The sequence below is a fragment of the Balaenoptera physalus genome (assembly GCF_965194825.1).
Source record: "Balaenoptera physalus genome assembly, chromosome: 20".
Taxonomy (NCBI): domain Eukaryota; kingdom Metazoa; phylum Chordata; class Mammalia; order Artiodactyla; family Balaenopteridae; genus Balaenoptera; species Balaenoptera physalus.
The window spans coordinates 24,844,763-24,868,301 of record NC_138901.1 but is presented as its reverse complement, the minus strand read 5'-3'; the positions used below and the strand labels follow the sequence as shown (position 1 = coordinate 24,868,301).

At 49.3% G+C, this 23,539-nt stretch overlaps 2 protein-coding genes and 1 long non-coding RNA gene across 6 annotated transcripts in view; 2 read left to right on the top strand and 1 right to left on the bottom strand.

Annotated features, from left to right (window-relative positions):
• KAT7 (lysine acetyltransferase 7) overlaps window positions 1–4,477 on the top strand; it is a 31,522-nt gene extending 27,045 nt beyond the window's left edge. For all 4 annotated transcript variants that reach the window (XM_082441729.1, XM_082441730.1, XM_082441732.1 and 1 more), the window contains 3 exons: window positions 1,213–1,359; window positions 2,058–2,164; window positions 2,794–4,477. In XM_082441729.1, the coding sequence (XP_082297855.1) occupies window positions 1,213–1,359; window positions 2,058–2,164; window positions 2,794–2,895 (356 nt within the window). In that variant the 3' untranslated portion in view covers window positions 2,896–4,477. The remainder of the gene's footprint in view (window positions 1–1,212; window positions 1,360–2,057; window positions 2,165–2,793) is intronic.
• Window positions 4,478–4,614: 137 nt separating this feature from the next.
• On the bottom strand, window positions 4,615–17,307 carry TAC4 (tachykinin precursor 4). Its single transcript, XM_082441748.1, has 4 exons — window positions 16,982–17,307; window positions 13,455–13,548; window positions 11,331–11,360; window positions 4,615–9,159 (listed from the first exon to the last, which is right to left on the bottom strand). The coding sequence occupies exons 1-4, from the start codon at window positions 17,096–17,098 to the stop codon at window positions 9,116–9,118; spliced, it is 285 nt and encodes a 94-aa protein (XP_082297874.1). The 5' UTR covers window positions 17,099–17,307; the 3' UTR covers window positions 4,615–9,115.
• A 2,432-nt stretch (window positions 17,308–19,739) lies between these two features.
• LOC309650432 lies at window positions 19,740–23,481 on the top strand. The gene is made up of 2 exons (XR_014257575.1): window positions 19,740–20,080; window positions 23,159–23,481. It is a non-coding gene; the product is annotated as an uncharacterized lncRNA (long non-coding RNA).
• The last annotated feature ends 58 nt before the right edge of the window (window positions 23,482–23,539 follow it).

The following is a 23,539-nucleotide window of genomic DNA, read 5'->3' as shown; positions in this document are numbered from 1 at the left end:
ATTTTAGTCAAATTAGAATTCTTAGAAACAGCTTTATGATCCTTTTTCTTTTTAAGCCATCTGGTAAGAGATGAATCAGGAAACGGCATAATCCACTAAGGGTGTGAGGGGATTGTATATCTTTGAATAGGTAGCACCTATTTTATAAACTTAACTTTGTGGAAATTTTCAAACATATACAAAAGTAGCATAATAGTATAATAAACTCCCCTGTAATGATTACCATTTTATGGCCAATCTTGTTTTACCTATAGTCCCACCCTCAACTATTTTGGCATCTCTAAAAGAATAAGGTCTGTTATACTTAAAAAATACCAAAAAACCAAAAAATTCCTTAATGTCATAAATTATACTATTCAAATTTTCCTTATTTTGTGATTTTGTTCTTTTAAAAAAAATTGTTTTTACTCAAATCCAGATAGAACTGATATTGGGATTGATAGATGTAGCTTATAAATCACTTTTAGTCTAAAAGTTCCCACTCCATCTCTTTCTTTTTTTTCTTTGCTATTTATTTGTTGAAGAAAGCAGGTTAATTATCCAGTAGAGTTTCCTGGGGTATGAATCTTGCTGACTGCATCCCCATGGTGTTGAAAGTTAGACGTTTAGATGTTAAAACTAGCGACTTAGTGAAATTCAGATAGTATCCATCCCCGTTCCCCTCCCCGCCCCCCACCAATATTTCATAGGCAGTACTGAGATAACCCATTCTTAAAGTTCAAAAATTTGAAAAAGATTAATAGCTGTATAGTGAAATGGCTTCCCAATCTCTGTTCCCATCTACCCTGTTTTTTGTTTTTGTTTTTGTTTTTGCTTTTCGGCTTTTTTTTTTTTGGCTGCGCCACTCGGCTTGTGGGATCTTAGTTCCCCGGCCAGGGATCGAACCCAGGCCCCAGGCAGTGAAAATGCTGAGTCCTAACCACTGGACTGCCAGGGAATTCCTTATCTACCGTGTTCTTAACACATACCTACAGATAACCGTTGATAAGTTTCTAGTGAAGCCTTCCAGAGTTTTTTTAATGTCTATTAGAAGTAAATGTAAATACACATTCATCCCCTTTTGTTTGTACAAAGGCAGCCAACATAGTATTGCATTAAATGACTGAACCCTAATTGATATTGCAAAGCAGACTCTGCTCCTTAAATCTTTTTCCATGTTGGTACATTGTTCTTACTAGGGTGAGACACAGTATCTGTATTGTTCCCTGGCAGGTTATTTGCTTTCCAAAGTGGAAGAAAAAGTTGGCTCCCCAGAGCGTCCACTCTCAGATCTGGGGCTCATAAGCTACCGCAGTTACTGGAAAGAAGTGCTTCTTCGTTACCTGCATAATTTCCAAGGCAAAGAGATTTCTATCAAAGGTTGGTTTTTGACTCTTAGAAAATGGTTGTTCCTCAAGATGTTAGCTCCACTGAATAGTCTGACTTTTCTATTTGGCCCTGTTCATGCTTTGTAACCTGCAAAGAAAATGCCCCATTCTGTGTTTCATCTGAATATGAGAGCAGAAGACCCACTAATGTGGACCACTCACTAAAGGTGCCGCAGGATTCCAGAGTGTTTGGCCCTTGGGACTGGTTATATGATTTGGTTTCTTGGAACTGGTTATATGATTTGGTTTCTTACAGAGAAAATGTGTTTTATAGATAGGTTTTATTCAGGCATACGTTATTGCATCTCAAATCTCAGGTTGCTGACACTTTAATTCTCAACAAAAGTCAAGAAAGAAGAAAAACTTCAAGTCTTTTGGCACACACAGGAACTTCTGACATCCCTGAATATTTATGTGAGGATGGAAGAATTTAGTTTGGTCTGTCTTTGACCTTGATTTCTATAGGGGCCAAGTGGTTTCCTGCTGTAATATCCGTCTTCTGTAGTTAATTTTAACTGGTCAAATGAGTGCTTTGTAAATTTCTTCTGAACAGCTTGGGTCAAGTAGTGAAGATTCCAAACATTTGGAGTCTGCGTCTAGATTTCCTCCAAGGGAAAGGGGGCCTTGGTGGGGCGGGGCGGGGGTGGTGTCTGCATTTTGGCCAAGTTCTCAGTAGCTCTTCTGTTTCAGAAATTAGCCAGGAGACAGCTGTGAATCCTGTGGACATTGTCAGCACTCTGCAAGCCCTTCAGATGCTCAAATACTGGAAAGGAAAACACCTAGTTTTGAAGAGACAGGTAAAGTTACTATCAGCCTCTTGCTCATTGCTTAATGTCCCTTGAGGCCTAGCAGAGCAAAGTGGGGCCTTCACACCTTACAGGTAACCTTCCTTTCGTAAAGGAGTCTGACTCTGCATCCTTTACTTGGTCTCATTGTTAGGCTTATCTTAAGCTCCCGTCTCAGATTTGAATGACAGACGTGTAAGCAGCTCCAGTTAAGCAGCTTTATGTTGCACAGTCATACTTCTCTCCTTTGATGATTTTCTTAGATGGGATGAAGAGTGCCTATCTGTGGAGGAGAATCTTCATAAACTCCAGGTCCTGTGGGAGTGGTTTTAAATTCCTTTAACAAATGCCATCGCAACTCATGCCAATTTAAAATTTTTTTAAGTTGACTTATAACGTTTAATGATGGAAGATGAATAATGATTTTCAGGTCTTACCGAGGGCATAGTAGGAAGAAATGGATTAGGTAGGAGAGCACTAGGTAAATCAAAAGATAATTTTTTTTTATATACCTGTCTCACACCTTAGTATATTATTAAATCTTTGGCCATTTCTTCTTTGCTAATAATCATTTTGGAATCCACTTATAAACATGTATAAGTTGAATGTATATAATAATTTTTCCCATTGTTCTCCCTCAGGACCTGATTGATGAGTGGATAGCCAAAGAGGCCAAAAGATCCAACTCCAATAAAACCATGGATCCAAGCTGTTTAAAATGGACCCCTCCCAAGGGCACTTAAAGTGACCGGTTACTCCGAGCCAGCGAACCCCAGCAGTAGGAATCCGTACCCTAGGGATCTGTCTGTCATTTCTGTTGCTCTTGTGATTGGCAAGTACAGTATCCTTTGGGAAGGCCATCCCCCTCAGGACTGTCCTGGCTCCGACCTTCGTGTACACTGCAGACGCTGGTTCTGAGGAACTGTTGTTTCGGCCTCAGTGAGGTTGCCTGGATGGGATCTGTATTAGACTTGCGTGCAGATCCCTCGTAGCACTGACCCAAGGTGTTCTGTTTTGGTACTGTACCTGTCCAGTCACTGGTTCTCTCCTCTGGCCCCATGAGGTTGTGTCGTGTCTTCTAAACTTTGTAATAGTGCTTCTTCTTGCTGCCCAGTCACCAGACCACCAACTACGGTTACCGCCACCAGGACCTTCCCAGTTACTCCTTACCTGTGTTCTCGGAGGGGCAGGCGGGGAAGAGGTAACGCTTCTGAGTGTGTGTGTGTCCTGGGAGGGGTCTCTTCCCTTTGGATTTCATCTCACTTTAAGTTTTTTCCTCCATTTTTACTGAAAGACCTGTTTTTGATCAGTATCAGGCTGACCAGAGCCAAATACTTTTGAAGACTTGCAGGGATTCGTCTTGGTTACAGCACATTATCTGAATGAGATGGAGAAAAGAATTGAGAAGTGGTGATTCTGTATTTGGATTTGAGTTCACCTGTGGGCAGTGGGCAACGTCTTGGTGGAAGGGAATGGAATGCTACTTTTTGCCTCACCAGAAAGTGCCCAGTAGTAAATGTTTTCTTCTCTTTACTCCCTGCCCGTCTTTACGTTTGCAGGTGCCAAAATAATTTCCAGTTCTCCCTTTCATGCTGCATGTTAAATGGTTAATTATACTGCAGAAACCTTTTCACCAGTATCAGTCTGATATAGCATACCTATACTTCCACATAAGTTACACTGCTTTTGTCTGAACATCCTTGGAGAAGTGATTGAAAATGACTTCCGTGTCTCAGCCCATGACTCAGCAAGGCATAATGGCCACCCCTGCCAAGGTTTGCTTCCCTTTTCAGCAGTGCCTCACCCTCCCTCTAAGACTGAAGTGCTTATGCCCTTCCAAGAACTCCTCCTCCATTTCCTTTTTGGGATTTACCACCATCTCCCCATTCTCTGGTCTCCTATTTTTGGTGGTGTTTAAGTGAAGGAAGAGATGCTCCCTCTAATTTCTCTCTAGCCCATTATAACCTGCTATCTTGGGGCAGCTTTTGATGTATGACATGTCACCCTTTCCAACTTGGTCTCCTACAACACCGCTGTCTTCATGTGGAACCCTCACCACAATCCCAACTCTGGTCATTTGTGCCTTTCTCTTGTCATCTTTGTACACTACTTATATTCACTGTGGGTTGGGGGGAGCTAATTTTAAGCATGTTCAGTGGCAGCTCCCTGCCAGTTTCAGTGTCACTGTTAAAATTTATCCAAAAGCAACTTCACTGGGGGTTTTCTTAAGGGGTAAAGGCCTTTTACAGAAGCTAATCCTTCCCCACATGTGGTAGAATGTGCTGTTCTATATCTACTCCTCAATAAAGCATGTTCTCTGCTCAAGTCTGTTTCACCTAGGAGCTCTCATTTGAGTACAGAATGGTGCCACTGACCTGCTGCTAATAGGTAATGCACTTGGGATTTATTTTCCTAGCAGTAAACTGACTGTTGAGGGATGTGGTTTGTGGCTGGGGAAGGTTGTTTCTTCCTCTGTGATGCAGGGTATCTATGGAGGGAGTGCTTACTCTGAGCTTGTTTAGTTGATGGGATAAACTCTCCCTGCCACACTCTGGTTCCAGATAATAGGTATGCATAGCAATAAGTAGTCTGTATTATCCATTCTTCCATTAAGTTCATTAAGTTCAAGGACAGAAAACCCAGCCAGGAAGTTAGGATACGTGGGGTACAATCGATAGCTGTGGGAGGTGGGAAAAGGTGGGTCCCTTGTCTCCAGGCTTATTTGCCAGCAGTGAGCAGTGCCACCTCTAATCATTGTCTCTGTCAGGTTGAGATGATTTCTTAAAGGAGCTGCATTTTCCTGTAGCATTTACCTAGAGCAGGAAGAGGGTGGCCGGGCACTTGGCTAGATGGTGGAGAGGAGGAGGGTGGAAATTGTACTTGCTGGGGCGGTTTTGCCCGCTGGGGCGGTTTTGCCCGCTGTGGCCGGCGTGCTGAGAACTCCTCCTGGCAGACGAGCTAAAGGTCCTCCTCGCTAAGGTTAGAATCCAGTGTGTCACTTGACTGGGGGTGGGGGATGGGATGGAGAGAAGCTCAAGCGTATAAAAAGACCCTTCTTACACATCTTAGAAAGATGTGCGCCCACATCTCCCTGTTGTAGGTATTCGCATCAAAGGGAAATTCTGCTCCCTCTCACATTTTGAAAAACTTGAGGTAGGTAATGTGGACCACGAGCACGGATGCTGAGAGGTCAGGGCACTTGAAGCTTTGTGCCCAGTGCGGATCCCAAGCCTCCACTGATTGCCACCCCCTTTCCCTCACCTAGAAATCAAAGGAAGATTTCTCTGGTTTAAATCCTTACAGGTATGGGAACAGACCGTTCACTTCCTTGGCTACTTTGAGTCAGCCTGTCCCCTCTGACTCCTTTTTACCTGCACAAAAGAAGCTCAGCTGCTTAGGCTCCTTCATTAGAAGAGCAAAAGTCTGGAGTCGTTCCTGGATCTAGCTCCTGAAACTCTCTAAATGGAAGCACCTACTCTATTTCTGGAGGGAGGCAGAGAGCCCTAGCATGTGCTGGTTGCTTCCTATCTGCTCAGCACTGTGCTGGGTACCTTCACACTGCCTTGTTTGACCCTCACGTTAGCTCAGTGCCATGGAAATTCACACCGGTTTTGCAGAAGGAAACCTAGAGCACAGGGTGACGCAGGAAGCGTCAAAGACAAATATTTTGGTCTGTCCAGCTTGAGAACCTATATCATTTGCTTTCTTGGCTTTTTTGATTCCTTAATGATTTATCATCTCCCTTCTAGTTAGATTTCCTTGCTTCAACTGTAGACCCCCATGCTTCTAGTGGCTTCCATTGCCAGAAAAATGACAACACTGGTGAAAACTTTAAGATGAAAGAATTGATTTTAGTTGCTCCTATAGGCAGCATTTGGAGGCCAGAGACCTAAACCAGGAAACAAAGATGTGCTTCATTCTGGCTCTGCTTCCGATTTAGGAATAAACTGTTGAGCAAGCACTGTCTGTCCCTTTACTTACATGGTTTCCTTCAGTCCTTACCACGCCACCACTGTACGGTGAGTATTGTAGCCCTTTTCCACGTGAGAAAATGAGAGGCTCAGAGGTCTTGCTGCTGGGTTATAGAAACAGAACGAGAGCCTTGCTCCTCTGATTGCAAATCCCATGCTTCTGACAGCGCTATTGTGAGTCATGTGATGCCTCTGTGCCTGCTTTCCCATTTCTCACAGGGGGAACAGTGAGTCACATTAAGTAACTTTCAAGAATATGTTGCGCCCTTTATAGGGAAGATGATGCTTTTGCCTGTCCTCGGCTGTGCTTTGTCCCTGTAGTTCTGGGCAGGTTGCCTCGCTGGGGTTAGGAATGGCCTCTAATGGAGTTCATGCGAAGCCAGTATAGAAAAATACCACAGCTTGCTTACAGCACACATTCCTTCTGGAATATGAAACTAGTGAAAAGCAGCTATTTGAATGTATATTAGTAACTGTAGTCATAAACATGGCTGCCTTTTCCTCCTTTGAAGAGCAATTGATTTGCCAAACATTGAAGAAGCGTAGTTTGTATGAAAGGTGCTAGGATCAAGCAGTGTGGCTCTCAGTGATCCTTACCCTTTTTACTTTCCTTCTGACCTTTTGAGAATCTCATCAAAGCATCAAGTCTTTTTTTAAAAATGTACATAAATGCAAATATGCACACATTTGTCTACAGTTCAGGAAATTGAGCCTTTGAAGTCCATTTCTGAACTGGGGTTAATAAATAAGAAACCCTGGTTTGAGAAAGCTCCAGTGAAAAGTCAGGAACCCCACCTACCTGCCGTCACTCCCAGCCCACGACTAGTTCTTCGTGTAGGGTGACAGGTCCCGTTAAGGGAGGTACAGTGATGGCAGAGGGAGAAGGCCTGGCTCGCTGGCTCAGCGTTAGAATCCAAACAGGTGCGCATATATACACAGTGCTATACAGGGTTTTGCATGTTCAGAGACTAAGGTGAAAACTCTTTTGCTAAATATACATGATGTATGCTAAGAATTCTAGAAACTACTTTTTGCTATTCGTTGATATGGAATTGTAGAATTGGACCTCTGGGTTTGCTCCAGCACTTTCTGCTATGAACTTGTATGACTGTCTCTTCCAGACTGTCTCCTGCTGATGGGGGCAGTTTAATTGCCCACTTCCTTTGTGGTATCTTCAACAAAATGCCAATGAATGTCACTAAGAAGAAAAAAAAAAAGACTGCCCAGTGGTGAAAAATGCCCCTTGCTGGAATATCAGTTTGTCTTTTCCGTCTTGTGCAATATGTGTAGATGCAGGTCATGCTGCTACCATTTTGGGGTTTGGGGGGTTGTTTATTTGTGCCCAAGAGTGGAGAAAATAACCTGTGCTGTTGCACAACTTTGGCTCCATTGCTCCTCCCAGATGTTCTATGTGAGATGTAAACACCTTTATCCTTGATAAGTCATGTCCATTCCAAGAAGTCAGTCTTTCTCAACTGGGTATTTGTTTCTGGAAACCGCTCGCCTTATGTTTAATCAGTTCCAAAGTTTTTAGGAACCGATACCCTTATCTCACAAAAAAGGTGTGGTAGATCACCTCCAGAGATGGCCACCAACAATTTCTCCCATCTCTGGAGGTGTGTGCCGCTCCTTCCAGTAAGAGCTAATTTTCCTTTGGAGTGTGAGCTGGACTTTTTTTTGGGGCAGGTGCTGGACCCTGGGAGGCCTGCTGTCAGGAGAAGGCTTGCATCGCCTCCTACTCCCATATTTCTGGACACGGGTAAGGTGTGAGAATGAGGAAGAGAGACGCCTCATGATGAACAGTCAGTCTTGAGATGGAGACTATTTCACTACAGGTCAAACAGAAGACTTACTGGTTGTGCAGACCGTCTGCCCTCTCAGGGCCTCTGCTGTCACTAAAACCTTCCCTGGCACCCAGATGAAGGGCCTGGCCTCTCCACCAATGCCTTCTTCCCCTCCTTTTAAACAGCCTAACCACCCCACCCCCAAAGAATCAGGCACCACCCCCCCCCCGCAAGCCCCTAACCCATTTTCTTTTTGGAAAGAGGGACACAGAGAAGCTGAATGTTATGCAACCCAGTGAATTAATGAATCGCCCTTTACCGCTGAACCCACACAACTCCCAGTTCAGTCCTTTGTTCACCTTTTTGCTTATTACCTAGGTTTGGCCCCTAGGATTTCATTCTAGCTCTTTCTAAGCATCCTGGGGTCCTTTGTGTCCCACCTGCCTATGAACCACTGGGGCAGGACAATGGTCTCCCCATCAGAAGGGGGAGGTGGTGGCGGCTCCCTGAGGTGGGACCTGTTTCCTTCCTCTAGAGCTCTTCCCAGTGCTGGGAGCATGACTAGCTGCCTGTGTCCCCAAAGCAGAGCAGTCCATTGATGGGCCACCTCATACGCAAGAATTGATGAAGGACCTGGGACCCAATTCTCCTTGAGGTTATGATGGTGGGTAGGGAGCGGGTGTCTGGCTTTCAGGCAGGGGCCGTCACCTTTACCTGTGTCCCAAGCCTGTTTTCCCACCTCGGGTGGGGAGCACGACTGTTTAGTATTTCCCTTTACGACTCTGGAAAAGGTCTCCCAACTGCTGACATGCCAGGCCACTGGGCAGGGTGCAGAGCCCAGGCCATCCCTGCCCTCTGCCCTGCACCGGAGAAGAAACCATCCACTGTTCATTGGTTTATTGAGCCCCTGCTGTGTTCTGGGCACAGGAGATAGAGGAGCGGGGGAGACTCATCCTGCTGTGCAGTGAGGTCCAAGTGAGGGGGGGTGCGGGCAGGGTCACTAGCTCACAGTGGTGACAACAGTGCACTTATGCACGACTGCTGCTTGAGACCAAGAGTCCTGGGAGGAGCCCCAGTGAGTTCAATGAGGGCCTGGTGGGAGGGACATGCCGGCGATGAGCACAGGAGACACGGAGGCGGGCTGGTTGGCTGTCACGTCCAGGTAGGGAGAAGGGTTTCATCCTCTGGGAAGCACGTGGCGGGGGCTCTCACTCTGACCAGTGGTCCTCATCCTCTCGGCCTGGGAAGAGTGCTGCACGTGGCCGGTTGTTAGGGGAGACTGGTCTGCCTCCTCCACCCTCGGCGGCCTTCCCTAGTCATCCACCCAAGGCCCTCCGCATCCCTAACTCGCGTTTCTCCAGCTGCAGATATCTAAAGCAAATTACAGGTTCATCTGGCATAGCTTCCATTTTTCAACCATAAACGCCTCCAGAGCATGGACGAGCCAGCCCTCACTAATCCTCTCTAAAGAAAGGGAGTGGTAATCCACCACTCAAAATTCCAAAGGCCCTCCTGGGGCCACGGGAAGTGCCCTGGCCTAGGGAGCAGGAGACACAGTGTTTAGTACTGGCTTTGTTATCAGTTCAGTGTGTGACTTTGGGCAAATTGTTTCCATCCCTGAAAAACGATTTCTAAGGCTCCTGCTGACACTCTGCATGGAGGGACATTCATTTCCATATTGGCATTGGGTTGGGTTGACTTCCATGGCCCTTCAAGTGGAATGGCTCAAACACTTAGGAAAAACTCTTGGGGGAATATAGAGGACTTTCCCATCTTTATTCCCTGGCATCTTTATTCCCAAGAGCCTATGTTGGAAGGAGCAGGTATCAGGGAAGCTAGAGAGGGGTCCACAGGTCTGCAGCTCTGGGGGGAGAGGTCAGGATTAGGAAAGCAGACTTGAGCTTGGAGTCTTTGATCAGCTGCGACACCCCCTGCCCTTCCTCTTGAGCTGACTGGCTTGAGCTATGGATCCTTCCGCAGCTCGATTCACTTACCTACTTTCATGCCTGTTCATTTATTGAGCGTCCCCTTGAACGCATTTGGGGTTGTGGCCCCTGCCAGAAGGTGTTAGCTGATAATTACTTAGGGTGTTACCCCTCCCAGGGCGATTTGCCTTTATAATTGTTGAAGAGAGAAAATACCTTAAGACTTTCTAACAACGATTAGTAAGGGAATAAGGGGGATGTTCCAGGGTCTGAAAAACCACACACTACTCTGTAGCTTCAGCTGGCCCTGAGAGGGGGGAGCAGAGTGTGCCTGGGTGTGTTGGGGGTGGAGAGGGTGCAGCTTCAGGGCTACGGCTGTTACAGGCCTGGATCATCAAAGGGATCAAGATCTCCCTGCACCTCGACTGCTCTCTTCCATGGGGCCTCTGCCTAATAGCTTGTGGGGAGCCTGTTCTGTCTGGCCAGCTGCCTGGCCCCCACCGTGGAGACTGGCAGCAAAGTGTCTGGTCACTTTCTCATTATGTCCTTGCAACCCAGTAGAAGCTCTCATCTACCTTCTGTAGATGGTCCTCCCCTGCCCAGGTGGCCCTGGACTACTGGTCCTCGCTGATACCCTGGTGGTGAAGAGAGGAGATAGAGAAGAGAAAGAGAGAGTGCAGCGGAGGAAGGCTGTCTTGGGAACCAAGAAAGACAGGACCAGAGCTGGGGCCTCATGAATGGAGTCATTTCTCAATCAACCTAGGAGCTGAGGTTCATTCATTCACTGATTCCTTCCTCTTTCTCCTCCATTCTCCCTCCCTTCTCCCCTTCCTTCCACAAACACCTCGTGGGCACCTCTAATAGAAACTGTGGGGACAGAGGAGATGGCAGACCTCTACCTGCTTGTGGGGTAGTTCCCGCTCTGGGGACACCAGCCATGTGACCCAGCAGAACAGTACAAGGCAGTGTGCCAAGGAGGGCACCGTGCGCAGGCTATGGAGACAAGCTCTGGGTAAGGCAGGCAGGCAGGGAAGGAGAGGAGCTAGGAGTCCTGTCAGTGAGGGCGCCCGGGAGGATGTGGTGAGTCTTAGGGCGTTAGGTTTGCTCCTGAGAGCACTGAAGGGTGGTGGGTAAAGGTTGGTTTGTTTTCTTTTGATATTGTTTTTCCCTTTTCACCAAAAGGACAGCTTTTCACTTTTAAGGTCCTTCTGGATTGATTAGTTTCTCCAACTCCAGGCTTTAGACCCAAGGTCATTTTGGACCTTTGGCAGAACTAGATTCATCCCCGTCTTTTCCATATCCCTGCAGCTACTCCCCAGGTATGCACAGACCACCTCTCTAAGGAAACAACCAGGAAACATGCGGCCAAACCATGCTGCCCCGGTCCTCCACAATGCCAGCCTGGTGCGCCCTGGCCAGAGCATCTCTCCCGCCTCCCTGGACAACTCGGTTCTCCCCAGGGAGCATGCTCCCCAGGGACGGTCTGGACAACACTTACCTGTTCTCTCTGGCTGGATGGGAGGTATTCCTGGGGGAAAGAGAGAGAAGGAATAAGGGCTGCACCGCTTCCCTGGGGGCCCAGTGAGGTGAAAGGGCTCATGGCTCTTTGGGATCCCGCATCTTTGGTGGGTCTTCAGTGGAACTCCAGTCACTCACTCCCTGTTGTCCTTGCGTGGCTGGGCCACACAAGGTACACTCTGGGTAGGAGGCAGTGTGGGGCAGTAGGAAGCGCGCATACTTTGGCGTCATTGCTCCCAGCACCAGCTGGGCATCCTTGGGAAAGTATTTAGCCTATCTGAGCTTTAGCTTCCCTGCTGGTGGTAAAGGGGATATTGTGAGATTTAATCACATGTGAGCACAGTGTTCAATAAAATTTTTTCTTTTTTTGGCTGCGCCACGCAGCACGTGGGATCTTAGTTCCCCGACCAGGGATCAAACCTGTGCCCCCTGCAGTGGGAGCACGTAGTCCTAACCACTGGACCGCCAGGGAATTCGTCAGTAAATATTTCTCTTATAATCCCTTCCCCTGCTTCCTCATGGGTTGCTGGATCTGGAAGAGAGCTCTGAAATGGCCCAGTCCAAAACTCATTTTGTAGAGGAGGAAACTGAGGCCAAAAGTGTTTGCTCACAAGTTGATTTCCTCTATTTTGTGTGTGTGTGTGTGTGTGTGTGTGTGTAGGTACTGGGAAGGTTTTCTCTATTTTTATACGCATTTTTTAAATTACAAAAGCAGTCTCTGGGGACTTCCCTGGTGGTCCAGTAGTTAAGACTCTTGTGCTTCCACTATAGCAGGCACGGGTTTGAGCCCTGGTTGATCCCATGCCATGTGGCACGCCTCCCCCCCCACAAAAAAAAGAAAAGAAAAAAAAAGCTGTCTCTGAATAAATGCCCACTATAAAATGGTAATGTAGAGGATAGTGTAGTAAAAGTCCCTCTTAACTCTCTCCCTCACCTCCACTTCCTATCCTAGGCATAAACACTGTAGACAGTTTGATATTTATCCTTCTGGAACTCTCCCTATGTTTTCATATATATATCTGTGTAAGTATGTAGTGTTTCTTTTTAAACAGGTAAACTCCTATCTTACATATTGTTATATAACTTGCTTTCTCCACTTAACCAATATCTTGGAGATCTTTATCTTTCCACAGATCTGCCTCATCCATTTTAATGGCCATAAAGGGTATGGATGTGCCCAATATATATATATATATATATTTTTTTTTTTTTAATATAAATTTATTTATTTATTTTTGGCTGCGTTGGGTCTTTGTTGCTGTGCGCAGGCTTTCTGTACTTGCGGCGAGCGGGGGCTACTCTTCGTTGCAGTGCGCGGGCTTCTCACTGCGGTGGCTTCTCTTGTTGCGGAGCACGGGCTCTAGGCGTGTGGGCTTCAGTAGTTGTGGCACACGGGCTCTAGAGCACAGGCTCAGTAGTTGTGGCACACGGGCTTAGCTGCTCCGTGGCATGTGGGATCTTCCCGGGCCAGGGCTCAAACCCGTGTCCCCTGCATTGGCAGGTGGATTCTTAACCACTGCGCCACCAGGGAAGCCCAAAGTGGCAGTTCTTTCATAGCCTCACCAACACTACTTTAAAAAATATACAGTATTGGCAATAAGAAAAAGAAAACGGCTCTCCGTTCGGACTGTTTTCTCCTTGTCCCCCCAGGACATGAATCACGCGTCAAGCGTGCCCTCAGGGAACATAGGTTCATTTTAATAATTCTATTTGAGCCAAACAGAATCAACTAGGAAGCTTAGCCCATGCCTTTACTCACATCTAGAGGCTGATCTTGAGCACCACCACCTCTCTCCACAGTCATCCATTGTATTGAAGGAAGGGCACCAGCAGGATGCAAAGCATTTGTCCCCACCCTTAGGGTGACTGCACTCCCCAGATGCTGGAGACAGCCCTGGTTTGCACCTGTTGCCTGGCATAATTACCACTCTGAAGTTTCCTGGTTTGGATGATAATTGACATGGACACTCTATCCCATCCCATCACGTGAGCGACCCCTACTGGACTGGAGTAAGAGCTGCTGTAAGCTAGGGTCTCTGCTTGGTGTAACAGAACCCACCCAGAAGCCCTCCTCACTGGGCACCCGCACACTTTTGTCACTCACCTCCCACCTGCTTCCCCATCAGTCCAAAGAACTGGCTCACTTTGCCCCTCTTCACTTCCCAGAGCTGGGGCTGAATGCTGGGGACAACATCTTCCTGAAGAAGCAGAGAGTTCCTTAGAGTTGGGGCAAGGAGACAGCCTGAGCAATAACAATCTCAATAACACGAGCTCTGTGCTGGCACTGAGCTCTTTTGCACATTTTACACAATACTGTAAATAATAATAATAATAATTAATAGCTAACATTTTACCATGTTCCTAAGCACTTGCATATATTAATTCACTTAATCCTCACCAAAACCACATGAAGTAAGTACTACTACTGTCACCATTTTACAGATGGAAACACTGAAGCACAGAGCAATTACCAGCAAGGATGCGAGATGAAGCCAGAACTCAAACCCATGTCATCTGGCTCAAAGCTCAAACACTCCGGTCATAATCTCATTTACTCTTCACAACAACCATATGAAGTAGGGACTGTGGTTTATCCCTGTTTTACAGGTAGGGAAACTGAGACTTTTGGAGGTTAAGTGACTTGTTCAAGGTCACACAGGAAGTGGCAGAGCCAGTAGAGCCAGTAGAGCCACTCAGGAAGTCTGACTCCAGAGCACAGGTTCTGCTCCATCTTGGGAAATGTCTCCAATATAGACAAGGAGGGGGCAGCTGATGAACTTGGGGTGGGCACCCAGTTGGCGAGATGAGACTGCTTCCCCTCCAACCCCTCTCTAACTCCTGTTTTCCTCTCTTCCCCCGGCACTACCACCAGTGTCCTGGATTTCTCCTGCCCTAGAACCTGGGTCTCCCGTGAGGATCATGGCATGTGGCCTGGGGTGGAGGCCACTCCCCTGGGCAAAGACATCTTCATCCTTGAGCTGATGGGTGAAAGTTCTGGACCAAGGACTATAGATTTAAGTTCTCATTCCTCCATTAACCTTTGTGACCTTGGCCAAAGTCCTCTCCTTCTCTGGCCTTAACTGCAGCCTCTGATGAAGGCCCTGCTTAGCTCTGCTGAGAGGGAGAGATGCTCGCTAGTGGAGAGAATGACAGTGGGTGACGTTCATTAGACCGTCTTCACATCTCTGTATCCCCAGTACCTGGCACAGTGCCTGGTACACACAGGAGCTCAGCATGTGTGGGATACAGAATGCTGAATGAAAGGCCCTTTCTCTGATAGTCTGGGAATAGGGAAGAGGATGGGGTCTCCTTTTCCAGGAAGGCTGAGACAGGTGAACAGAGCCCTAGAGTAACACAAGCCACCTGCCAGGAGGCTGGCAGCTGGGGTTGGGTCAGGGACTTGCTCTTCCATTCCCAGTTTCCCCAGGGGCAGAACTGGAGCTTCGGGGACCAGCAGGGACCTGGCTGGGGTGCAGTGGAGACCCCTTCGCTTCTCACAGTTCATCCCAACTTTTGGGATCAGGAGTGAATTGTTTTCTAAGCTTTGGACGAATTCAGTCACTTCCAACCTGTCTCCTCCCCAGGACATCAATGCCTGGGGCCGCTGTCTCGGCCTGGAGTCGCCTAGCCTGGCCAGGAACCGGAAAAGTGTCTTTGGACCCATTTCTGAAAATCTTATGAAAAGCACTTGCCTTCGTAAAAGGCAGTCTTCAAATGCAGGCTGGAGAGAATGGCTTTTTATGAATTAAATAAGACTCACCTTTCTCCCACCCACTAGGTTTCTGGGGGGCCATTCGGAGGCATCTTTCACTCAGGAAGGACTCTTGCCCTCACCGGAAGCCCTCCTTATCCATTTAACCCAAATCCCCAGCTCCAGGGCTAACTGCAGGCCGGGAGACCTGAGAGCTAGGGAGGCGGTCGGATCATCCCTGACAGAGGCACCGTTCCTCCCGTCACCTCACTTGGATTAATGGTTCCTGTATCCCAAGCCCTGTGTCTCGGGAAGCAGAGGGATGTTAAATGAGAGTGAGCAGAGAAGAAGCATTAGCCCCAGCTGCAGGGTGAGGTGCTTGCAGGTGCCCAGCAGTACTAGTTGAAGTTGATGATGATGTTTCCCATGTGGACATGTAGAGAGGCCACCATCACACAGCTTCCCTGGGCCTGGGCACAGACTGCATGTCAAAGCTGGAAAAAAAACCTTGGGGATCATCTTCTCCCCCCGCCCCCATTTTACAAGTGAGGAAACTGATGTGACCTTCCCCAGTTCGCACAGAGTCAGTGGAGAAGCTGAGACTTGAACCTGGGTCTCTCCAGCCTGCTGTCTTCTCAATGGCACACACTTCCACATTCAGACAAACCAGGAAGGAAACCTGCCATGAAGGAAACCCACCAGGAATGGCTGTTATTCGATGGCTTGTCCTGTGGCCCCAGTGTCCTCACCATCCCAGGACTTGGAGGAGCCAGGCCCAGCCCAGTCCCATCTGCCCTCCTGGAGGCCTTCCCTGAGCACTGGGCCTGTTTGTCTCTGATCCACTGGCCTTGCTCCCCTGTCTGATTGGAACTCCCCGAGGTCAGGATCTTTGTCTCCCTGGCCAGACAGGGTGGGGCGCAGATGCTGTGTCTCTAACTTTGAGATTTATTCCCAGTGACAGCACTCAGGTCAGTTTAGTAGGAGAGACTGGCAATCAAACCAGTACTCGTCAGGAAATAAGAGTTTCTACATGTGAGACAAAACAGTGATCCCGCCCCAAGCTGACCCCCTTGAAACGAAATGCTGGACAATGTCCTCTGAGGCACAAATACACAGAATCAGACCTTGGGCAAGGTGTACAGTTGTGCCTTTTTAAAAATAATTTATTTATTTATTTATTTATTTTTGGCTGCGTTGGGTCTTTGTTGCTGCGTGTGGCTTTCTCTAGTTGCGGTGAGCGGGGGCTATACTTCGTTGCAGTGCGTGGGCTTCTCATTGCGGTGGCTTCTCTTGCTGTGGAGCACGGGCTCTAGGCGTGCGGGCTTCAGGAGTTGTGGCACGTAGGCTCAGGAGTTGTGGCTCACGGGCTCTAGAACGCAGACTCAGTAGTTGCGGCGCATGGGCTTAGTGGCTCCGTGGCATGTGGGATCTTTCTGGACCAGGGCTCGAACCCGTGTCCCCTGCATTGGCAGGCAGATTCTTAACCACTGCGCCACCAGGGAAGTCCCGGTACAGTTGTGCTTTTGAAGCTGCATAACCTTGGAGAAACTACTTGACCTTTCTGTGCTTCAGTTTCCTTATCTGTGAAATGGGGATAGTAATGATACCTTCCCCACTGGCTGATATGAGGATTACATGGGTTAATATTTATGAAACATTTAGGACAGTGCCAGGAACATAGTATATGTTAAATAAGTGTTTGTTAAATGAAGCGTGAGTGCACGCATGCACACACACACACACACACATACTGTTGCTTCCATATGCATGTGCCTCTTTGGAGGTCTGCCAGACCAGGGGCCATGACCTTGAACCTGCCCAGAGAGGGGAGGCAGACACCCTGCCTTGCAGTGTACAACCTGCTCGCCTGGCAGCCATAAAGGGGATCTTCTGACCCCTCCACCATGTATCATCCCCTGCTTCTCCCCAGAGGTACCTACCTCCAGGGTCACGGTCACCCAGGACCCAGCTTCAGCATCAAGTGCCAGTTCCTTGTCACCTGCCACAGTGCAAGCAGACAGCCCCATCAGGAGAAGCAGGGTGAGGCAGAGCAGCATGGTGAGCACTGCTCTGTCCTGGGACACTCGGGGAGCCCCTCTCAGTCCACAGACCGCCACTAGCAGGCTCCGTCCTCTCTCTCTGGCTCCTCTCGGCAGGTGGGGGAAACTCCACCTGTTCTGTCCTCCCAGCTACTCGGCTTCCTCCTTCAGCTTATGTGACCCCCCGGGCCATTTCCTGTGACTCCCCCCCACCCCCACCAGCTGGAAAAGCCAATGATACCACGAGCTGCCCAGAGAAGGGACCAGGTCTCCTCCACTGCCGCCCCCCAGCAGTTGATCTCTGTTGCAACACCGCCTCACCGTTGGCTGCATTCCCCTTGGGAGGCAGGTGCACAATGGAGCAGTGTGTGGGGCCTGGTGCTTCCGGCTTCCTGACTGGAAGCCCCGAGCCGGACCGCGTCGTCTTGGAAATGGGAAGGGGGAACTGCCTGGCTTCTCCCTTGCCCTGTAAGAGAGGCTTCTCCCCAGAGCTTAGTATTCTACCACTAGTCTCCCCTTCCGGTCACTGCACCCCGTCCTCGGCATTCCCCGCCATCAGTAGTCCTCGTGTGAACATGGTAGCACACGTCTTGCCCTAAGAGGTAAGGCAATACCTAAAGAAATAAGGCTCCTCACAGGCAGGAATTGGGATTTGCCAGAAAAATGGCCTCCTGCTCAAGTGTCATCAGCTCTAAAATATCTTCCCACTGCTGGGATCTTTTCAAAGCCCTAACCTGACCTATCTCTCCCTGCTTACAACCTTCCAGTGTCTCCCCACTGCCCGTGGCGTAAAGTTCAAGCTCCCTGACATGGCATTCAGGGCGCTTCTCCACTTAGTTCCTCCCTGTCTCCCATCCATCCATCTGTCCATCTGTTAGTGTAGAACAAGGGTCCTGTGGTCAGAGAGCCCTGAATTCCATTCCTAGTTCCCCCACTAAATAGCTATGTGAACTTAGGCATGTTACTTAACCTTTCTAAACCTTGGAATCCTCATCAGTAAAATGAGATTATTAATAGCACTTATTTCCAAAGTTGAGGATGAAATGGGATAATGCACGTGGAGCACTTAGTACAGTACATGATGGTAAATATTTAATACCCATTAACTATCATTCCTGTTACTATTATTGACACTGGGTGAGGCACTGGGCCACAGAAGATGAATAAGACACTGTCCCTGTCCCTGTCCTACAGCATCTCACAGTCTCTAGGAAAGGAGACCTCTGGTTGGCAGATAAGCTGTGTTCAGTTTGCTCTGTGCTGGCACAGAGGTGGGGGCAGGAGAAGGCCGTGCACCCCCCTTCCTAGTCTGCCCATTTCCTGCCCCCAGACAGCTTCACCACCTGCTCCCAGACAGGACAAGTTTCCCTGCTTCTATGCTTTGTCCTCAGCTGTTGCCTCTGCCTAGACTTCCTTTTCTACCTGGTGAACTCCCACTCACCTTTAAAGGTCTGCTTAATGATCACCCCCAGTAGAGTTTCTCTGTCTCTTTTCTGACTCCAGCAAGAATTAGTTGGCTCCTTTCCTAGGCTTTCCCAATATCTCCTACTCATATCTCTTGCAGCTCTGCACAGGCTGTGGTCAGAGGCTGTGCAGGTTGTGTCCTGCACAGAGTAGGCTGCCGACGGGGGAGTGAAGGTGGAAACCCGCCCTCGCTCTGCTCACTGCGCCACACAGCCTGGCGAGAGGCTTCACCCCCTGCAAGAAGGTGCCTGGTTCCATTTCTTCCAGAGGGGCCAGCTGGGCTGAGGACAGCCCTGCTAGGCTGCTGTATTATGTCACAAATGCTCTGAGAGCAGGGCTGTGATATATGTGTGCTTAGCACACAGTGGGTCCTTAAGAAACGTGCAATTACTCTTGAGTCCAGGCCAGTGAAGGCAGAGATGAATAAGGACAAGTGTGGAGGTTTGGGGGAGGACAGCTTCATACACACCACGTCCACCCCCTTCCAGGAATCTCTTTGGTGAATCCCGACCTGATGGTTTCAGAATACCTGCATTTGCTAAAATGCAGGTTCCCCAGCTCAGCCCTTTTTGACACAGCCAACCCTAGTCTGTGGGTCTGAATCTACACAGCCCCTGGCTGAACTTTCCCAAGGGCAGGGCACTTAATAGCTCACAATCCACTTTGTTTTTCCACTGTTGTTAACAAGTTCTTCCCTACAGGGATGAATGGCCCCTTCACTTTACAGATGTGGAAACTGGCACTGGGTTTCACAAGCCAGCAGGTTGGGCTTGCTCTAGGTTACACTGAGAATTTGTGGCGGACTAGCATCCCGGGTCCCCAGTCAGCTGCTTCCCACCTTCCCACAAGGGCAAGCAGCATATGGGTGGAGGCAGAGTAACAGCATGGCCCTCTGGATAGGGGTGATGCCTTCCCATTCTGCAGATCCAAACCAGGCGACCTTAGGAGCCAAGGACCCTCTCTGAGCCTCAGTTTCTCCATCTGGAAGTTGGAGCCACCCCTTATCTGGTGGTGGTAAAGGTTTCATAAATGCCCACCCTTAAAGAGCTCAGCAGAGTGCCTGGCACATAGTATGTGCTCAATTAATCCGAACTTAAGTTTTGTGATTTTTCGACCGCTGGAACCCTGGACCTCAGCGCTGGTCTCCTGGCCCCAGCTGCGCGGGACAAGGTGTGGGGGGTGCACAGCGGGGAGGGGGCGGGGCCACGGGGCAGAGGAGAGGGCGGCGGGAAGAAGAGAGAGAAAATCCCAAAGACCCGGAAGGCCGGGAGGGAGGCCGGGCACGGGCTGGAAACCGCGGCTATTTGCAGCTTTGCCCTTGGGCTGAGGTCGGGCCGGCGCTCGCGGGCCCGGCTGCCGAGCCCGCCACCCCGCCCTATGCCCTCGGCCACCCGGGCTCGGCCTTGGCCGGCGGGTCCGGCCTCGCCCGGTCCTCGAGGCCTGGCGGGGTGTCGGGACGCCGCAGCCGATCGGTGACAAGGCCGCGGGAGCGGATGGCGCGCGGGGCTGGGGCGCGGGCGGCGGGCGGGCCGCAGGGTGAGTTGCGGCCGCGGCGAGGCTGCCCGGGCGCCGGGTGGGCGCGCACGATTGCTAAAGGCTGCGGTTTGGCTAAGATTGCGGAGCCGAAAGGAGAAAGGGCGCAGGAGGGAGGAGAGCGGGGAAGAGGGAAACACAAGCCGAGGGCGGGAAGCTGACGTTTCCTGAGCGCCGACTGCGTCCAAAGGAGGTGGGATGACTGGCCCCACTTTACCGGCCGGCTCGGGGAGGCTGGGTGCCTCGGACGAGGCGTCCAGCTGTGAAGTAGCAGAGTCGGGAGCCTGATCAGCCTCTTTCCCCACGACTGAGAACGCAAACGCGAGCGGGCGAAGGGCGGGGCGGGCAGGAGCCGAAAGGGGAGCCGGGGGCGCCGGCCTTCTGGGTTTCCCCGCCCCAGGTGACGCCGCAGGGACCCTGCGTCCGTCTTCCCCGCGCCCTTCCAGCGCCCCCGTGTAGAAGCTCCTTCTGAAGCCCCATCTACCCCGCCCTCCCCGCCTCTGCGCGCCCCTTCCTAGAACTCGGAGTTGGGTGACCCGGGAGGGGCAAGAGCTGGGTCCGGTCTCACGGCCTGCCCCTTGGATAGAGACGGGAGGTAAAGGGGAGGCTGGGCCCCCAGAGGAGGTGAGCCTCCTTCGGGTGGGCAACGCGGTCCTTCCAACGGAGGGGGCAGGGTGGTGGGTAAAAGTAGCTCGGAGTGTGTAAGTGGGGCAATAGTCTTTGCACCCTGTGCTAGGACCCTTTCGGTGGCAATGGCTTAATTCTACTGCGAATCTTTGAGGTTACATTCATTCATTGATTCTGGATTTGCTGAGACCTTACAACATGGGAGTTGCCCCAGAACACAGGTGAAAGAAACAGACAAACATTATAACACTTTTAACAGTGTGGAAAGTGCCATGGCGGGGGTATCTGGGGAGAGAAGAAGAATCCTGGGCCCCCTTTATCCACATTTACAGTGTGGGTACACTTCAGACACTTGTCCTAGACAGAACACTTTGGGTTGGAAAAGTGGGTCTCTACACACAGATTGCAGATGGAGCAAACGGAGCCATAATCCTCTGTGCCCACAGGTTGTGTAGGTATGGCAGACAATTTGGCTCAAGCCTGCCTTGCTTTCGGCATTTCTAGCCTCTTAATAATATCCCAAGTATCTCTGGGAGGGCCTGAAGATACAGGTAGCCCAGTTTCAGAAATTCTCAGAGTCCTGAGGATGATTCCAAACAGTCCCTGTCCTTGCCCTTTTCGTCGGGCCCCTGCCCCCCCACCAAAGGTGCATCTTGTCCCAGGCCTATGGCCCTAGGAGGTTCTCACACCATCTCCCTTCCTTCTCCATCACCTTTCTTCCCAGGGCCCTGGCCCCCACCTACCTACATCCTTTTTGCAGTTAGATTCTATAAGGAAAGACAAACGTGCATGGTGGGGGGTTGTTTGTCCATAAGAAGGATTTAAGTCAAGAGTAGAAGCAAAGTGTATTGTCTAAGGATAAGACTCTGGGTTTGAATTCTGACCCCACCACTTACCAGTGTGTGACCTCAGGCACCTAACCTTTCTGATTTTCACCATAAGATAGGGATAATAATATACTTTCTTAAAAAGGTTGTTGAGACGTTTAAATGAGATAATGCATAAAAGAACTTCATGCGGCCTCAGGCACATTGTAGGTCTTAGTAAATGGTAGCAATTATTATTGCTGTTAATAATATAAACAATAACACTCATCCCTATTTTACAGGAAAGCCAGATTAAGAAAAATCATTTTTGGCATTCCCTGATATTTTGTCATCAGGTGAAGAGTTTCCTAAGGACAGGAACTGGGTCTCTCCCATCAGACTAGGAGCTCCCTGCAGCCAGGTCTCTCAGACAAGGTTCAGTGAGCCCAACCTTAAAGTTAGGGTTCAGAAGCTTCAGGCCTGGGTGCTGAGGGAGGCCTGTGGAGCCCCCCTTGTTAAGGGGATGTGGGTCCTGCCCGGCCCTTGCCTCATGTGTGGCGGTGAAGTCTCGCCTGTGTGCCTGTGTCTCCCAGAGCCTCTGTGCAATAAAGGCCGCCAGAGTCTGACCCCATTAGTGGGAGAGGTGAAGCTCATGATTCCAATCAGCCTTTTCTTCCTGGATCTTGGTTAGCGAGTGTGGCAGAAAAGTGAACGACTAATTGAAAATATAGTTATAATGCACTGTCCTTTGTCTACCAAGTGGTGCCTCCAGACACCACTGTCTGAAGAATAGTTTGTTTCTCAAGTCAGGGAGGATGCCAGAGCCGGCCACTCAGAGATGGAGATGGTACCCACGGGTGGGGTAACTTGGCTGGTGGGGGCGGGGCACGAGACTCAGCATTGACTCCTGTCCTGCTCTCCCTGACCGTGGTCTGGAACACCTGGGCTCTCAGAGGATTGCTGAGTTCAGTGAGACTCTGTACAGGCTGCCTGGGGACTGGAGAACAAAGAGATGAGGCCTTGAATGCCAGGCTGGGGAGTGTGGCTTTTATCCGGCAGACACTGGGGAGTCACTGAAGGTTTTAGAACAAAGGCGTTATGTGGGATTCTGTTTTTTTCCCTTCATGGGTTCCCAAATCCTCCTCACCTCAAACATGTGTATGTTAATGTCTAGAAAAAGGGCTGGCAGAATACACATAGGTGGTTGTGGTGCTAACTTTTGAGATGGACAAGTAAGTAAAGGGAGGTGTCTGTCATCTATTCAGTACCCTATATGATTTGAATATTTTACGATAAGAATATACCTTTACAATCTAAAACAAGATGAGAAATAATCTAAATGTCCATTAACAGGAAAATGGATAAGTCCATTGTGGTAGTGGAATACTACACAGCAGTGAAAACGAATGAACTAGAGTGTGTCTCTCAACGTGGATAAAACTCATAGAATGTCGAGCTAATAAAAGCAAGTTGCAGCAGGATTCCTAGAGTATGAGTCCATCTGTGTAGAACTGAAAAACATGAAAAACATGTATCCATATTATAAATGGATATATACACATGTAGTGAAAAAATACATGGGGAGGAGGTTGGGGAGAGAGCACAGGTGGCTTCAATTTTCTCTGTAATGATTCCTCTCTTAAACTAGGTAGTGGGCTTCCCTGGTGGCGCAGTGGTTGAGAAGCTGCCTGCCAATGCAGGGGACACGGGTTCGGGCCCTGGTCTGGGAGGATCCCACATGCCGCGGAGCAACTGAGCCCGTGAGCCACAACTACTGAGCCTGCGCGTCTGGAGCCTGTGCTCCGCAGCAAGAAAGGCCGCGATAGTGAGAGGCCCGCGCACCGCGATGAAGAGTGGCCCCCGCTCGCCGCAACTAGAGAAAGCCCTCGCACAGAAACGAAGACCCAACACAGCCATAAATAAATAAATAAATTAATTAAAATAAACAAAAAATAAAACAAAACAAAAAAACAGTTGCTAAGTTACTTAACTTGGTTTTAAAAAAACAAAAAACAACTAGGTAGTGCGG

Bases quoted from the DNA above. Each gene is read 5' to 3' on its own strand.
- TAC4 (XM_082441748.1), bottom strand. From the start codon at position 17,098: ATGCTGCTCTGCCTCACCCTGCTTCTCCTGATGGGGCTGTCTGCTTGC. The intron at 13,549-16,981 runs GTAGGTACCTCT...CTGCTTCTTCAG, and splicing joins GGGTGACCGTGACCCTGGAG to GAAGATGTTGTCCCCAGCAT. The intron at 11,361-13,454 runs GTGAGTGACAAA...TCTTTCCCCCAG, and splicing joins GATGGGGAAGCAGGTGGGAG to GAATACCTCCCATCCAGCCA.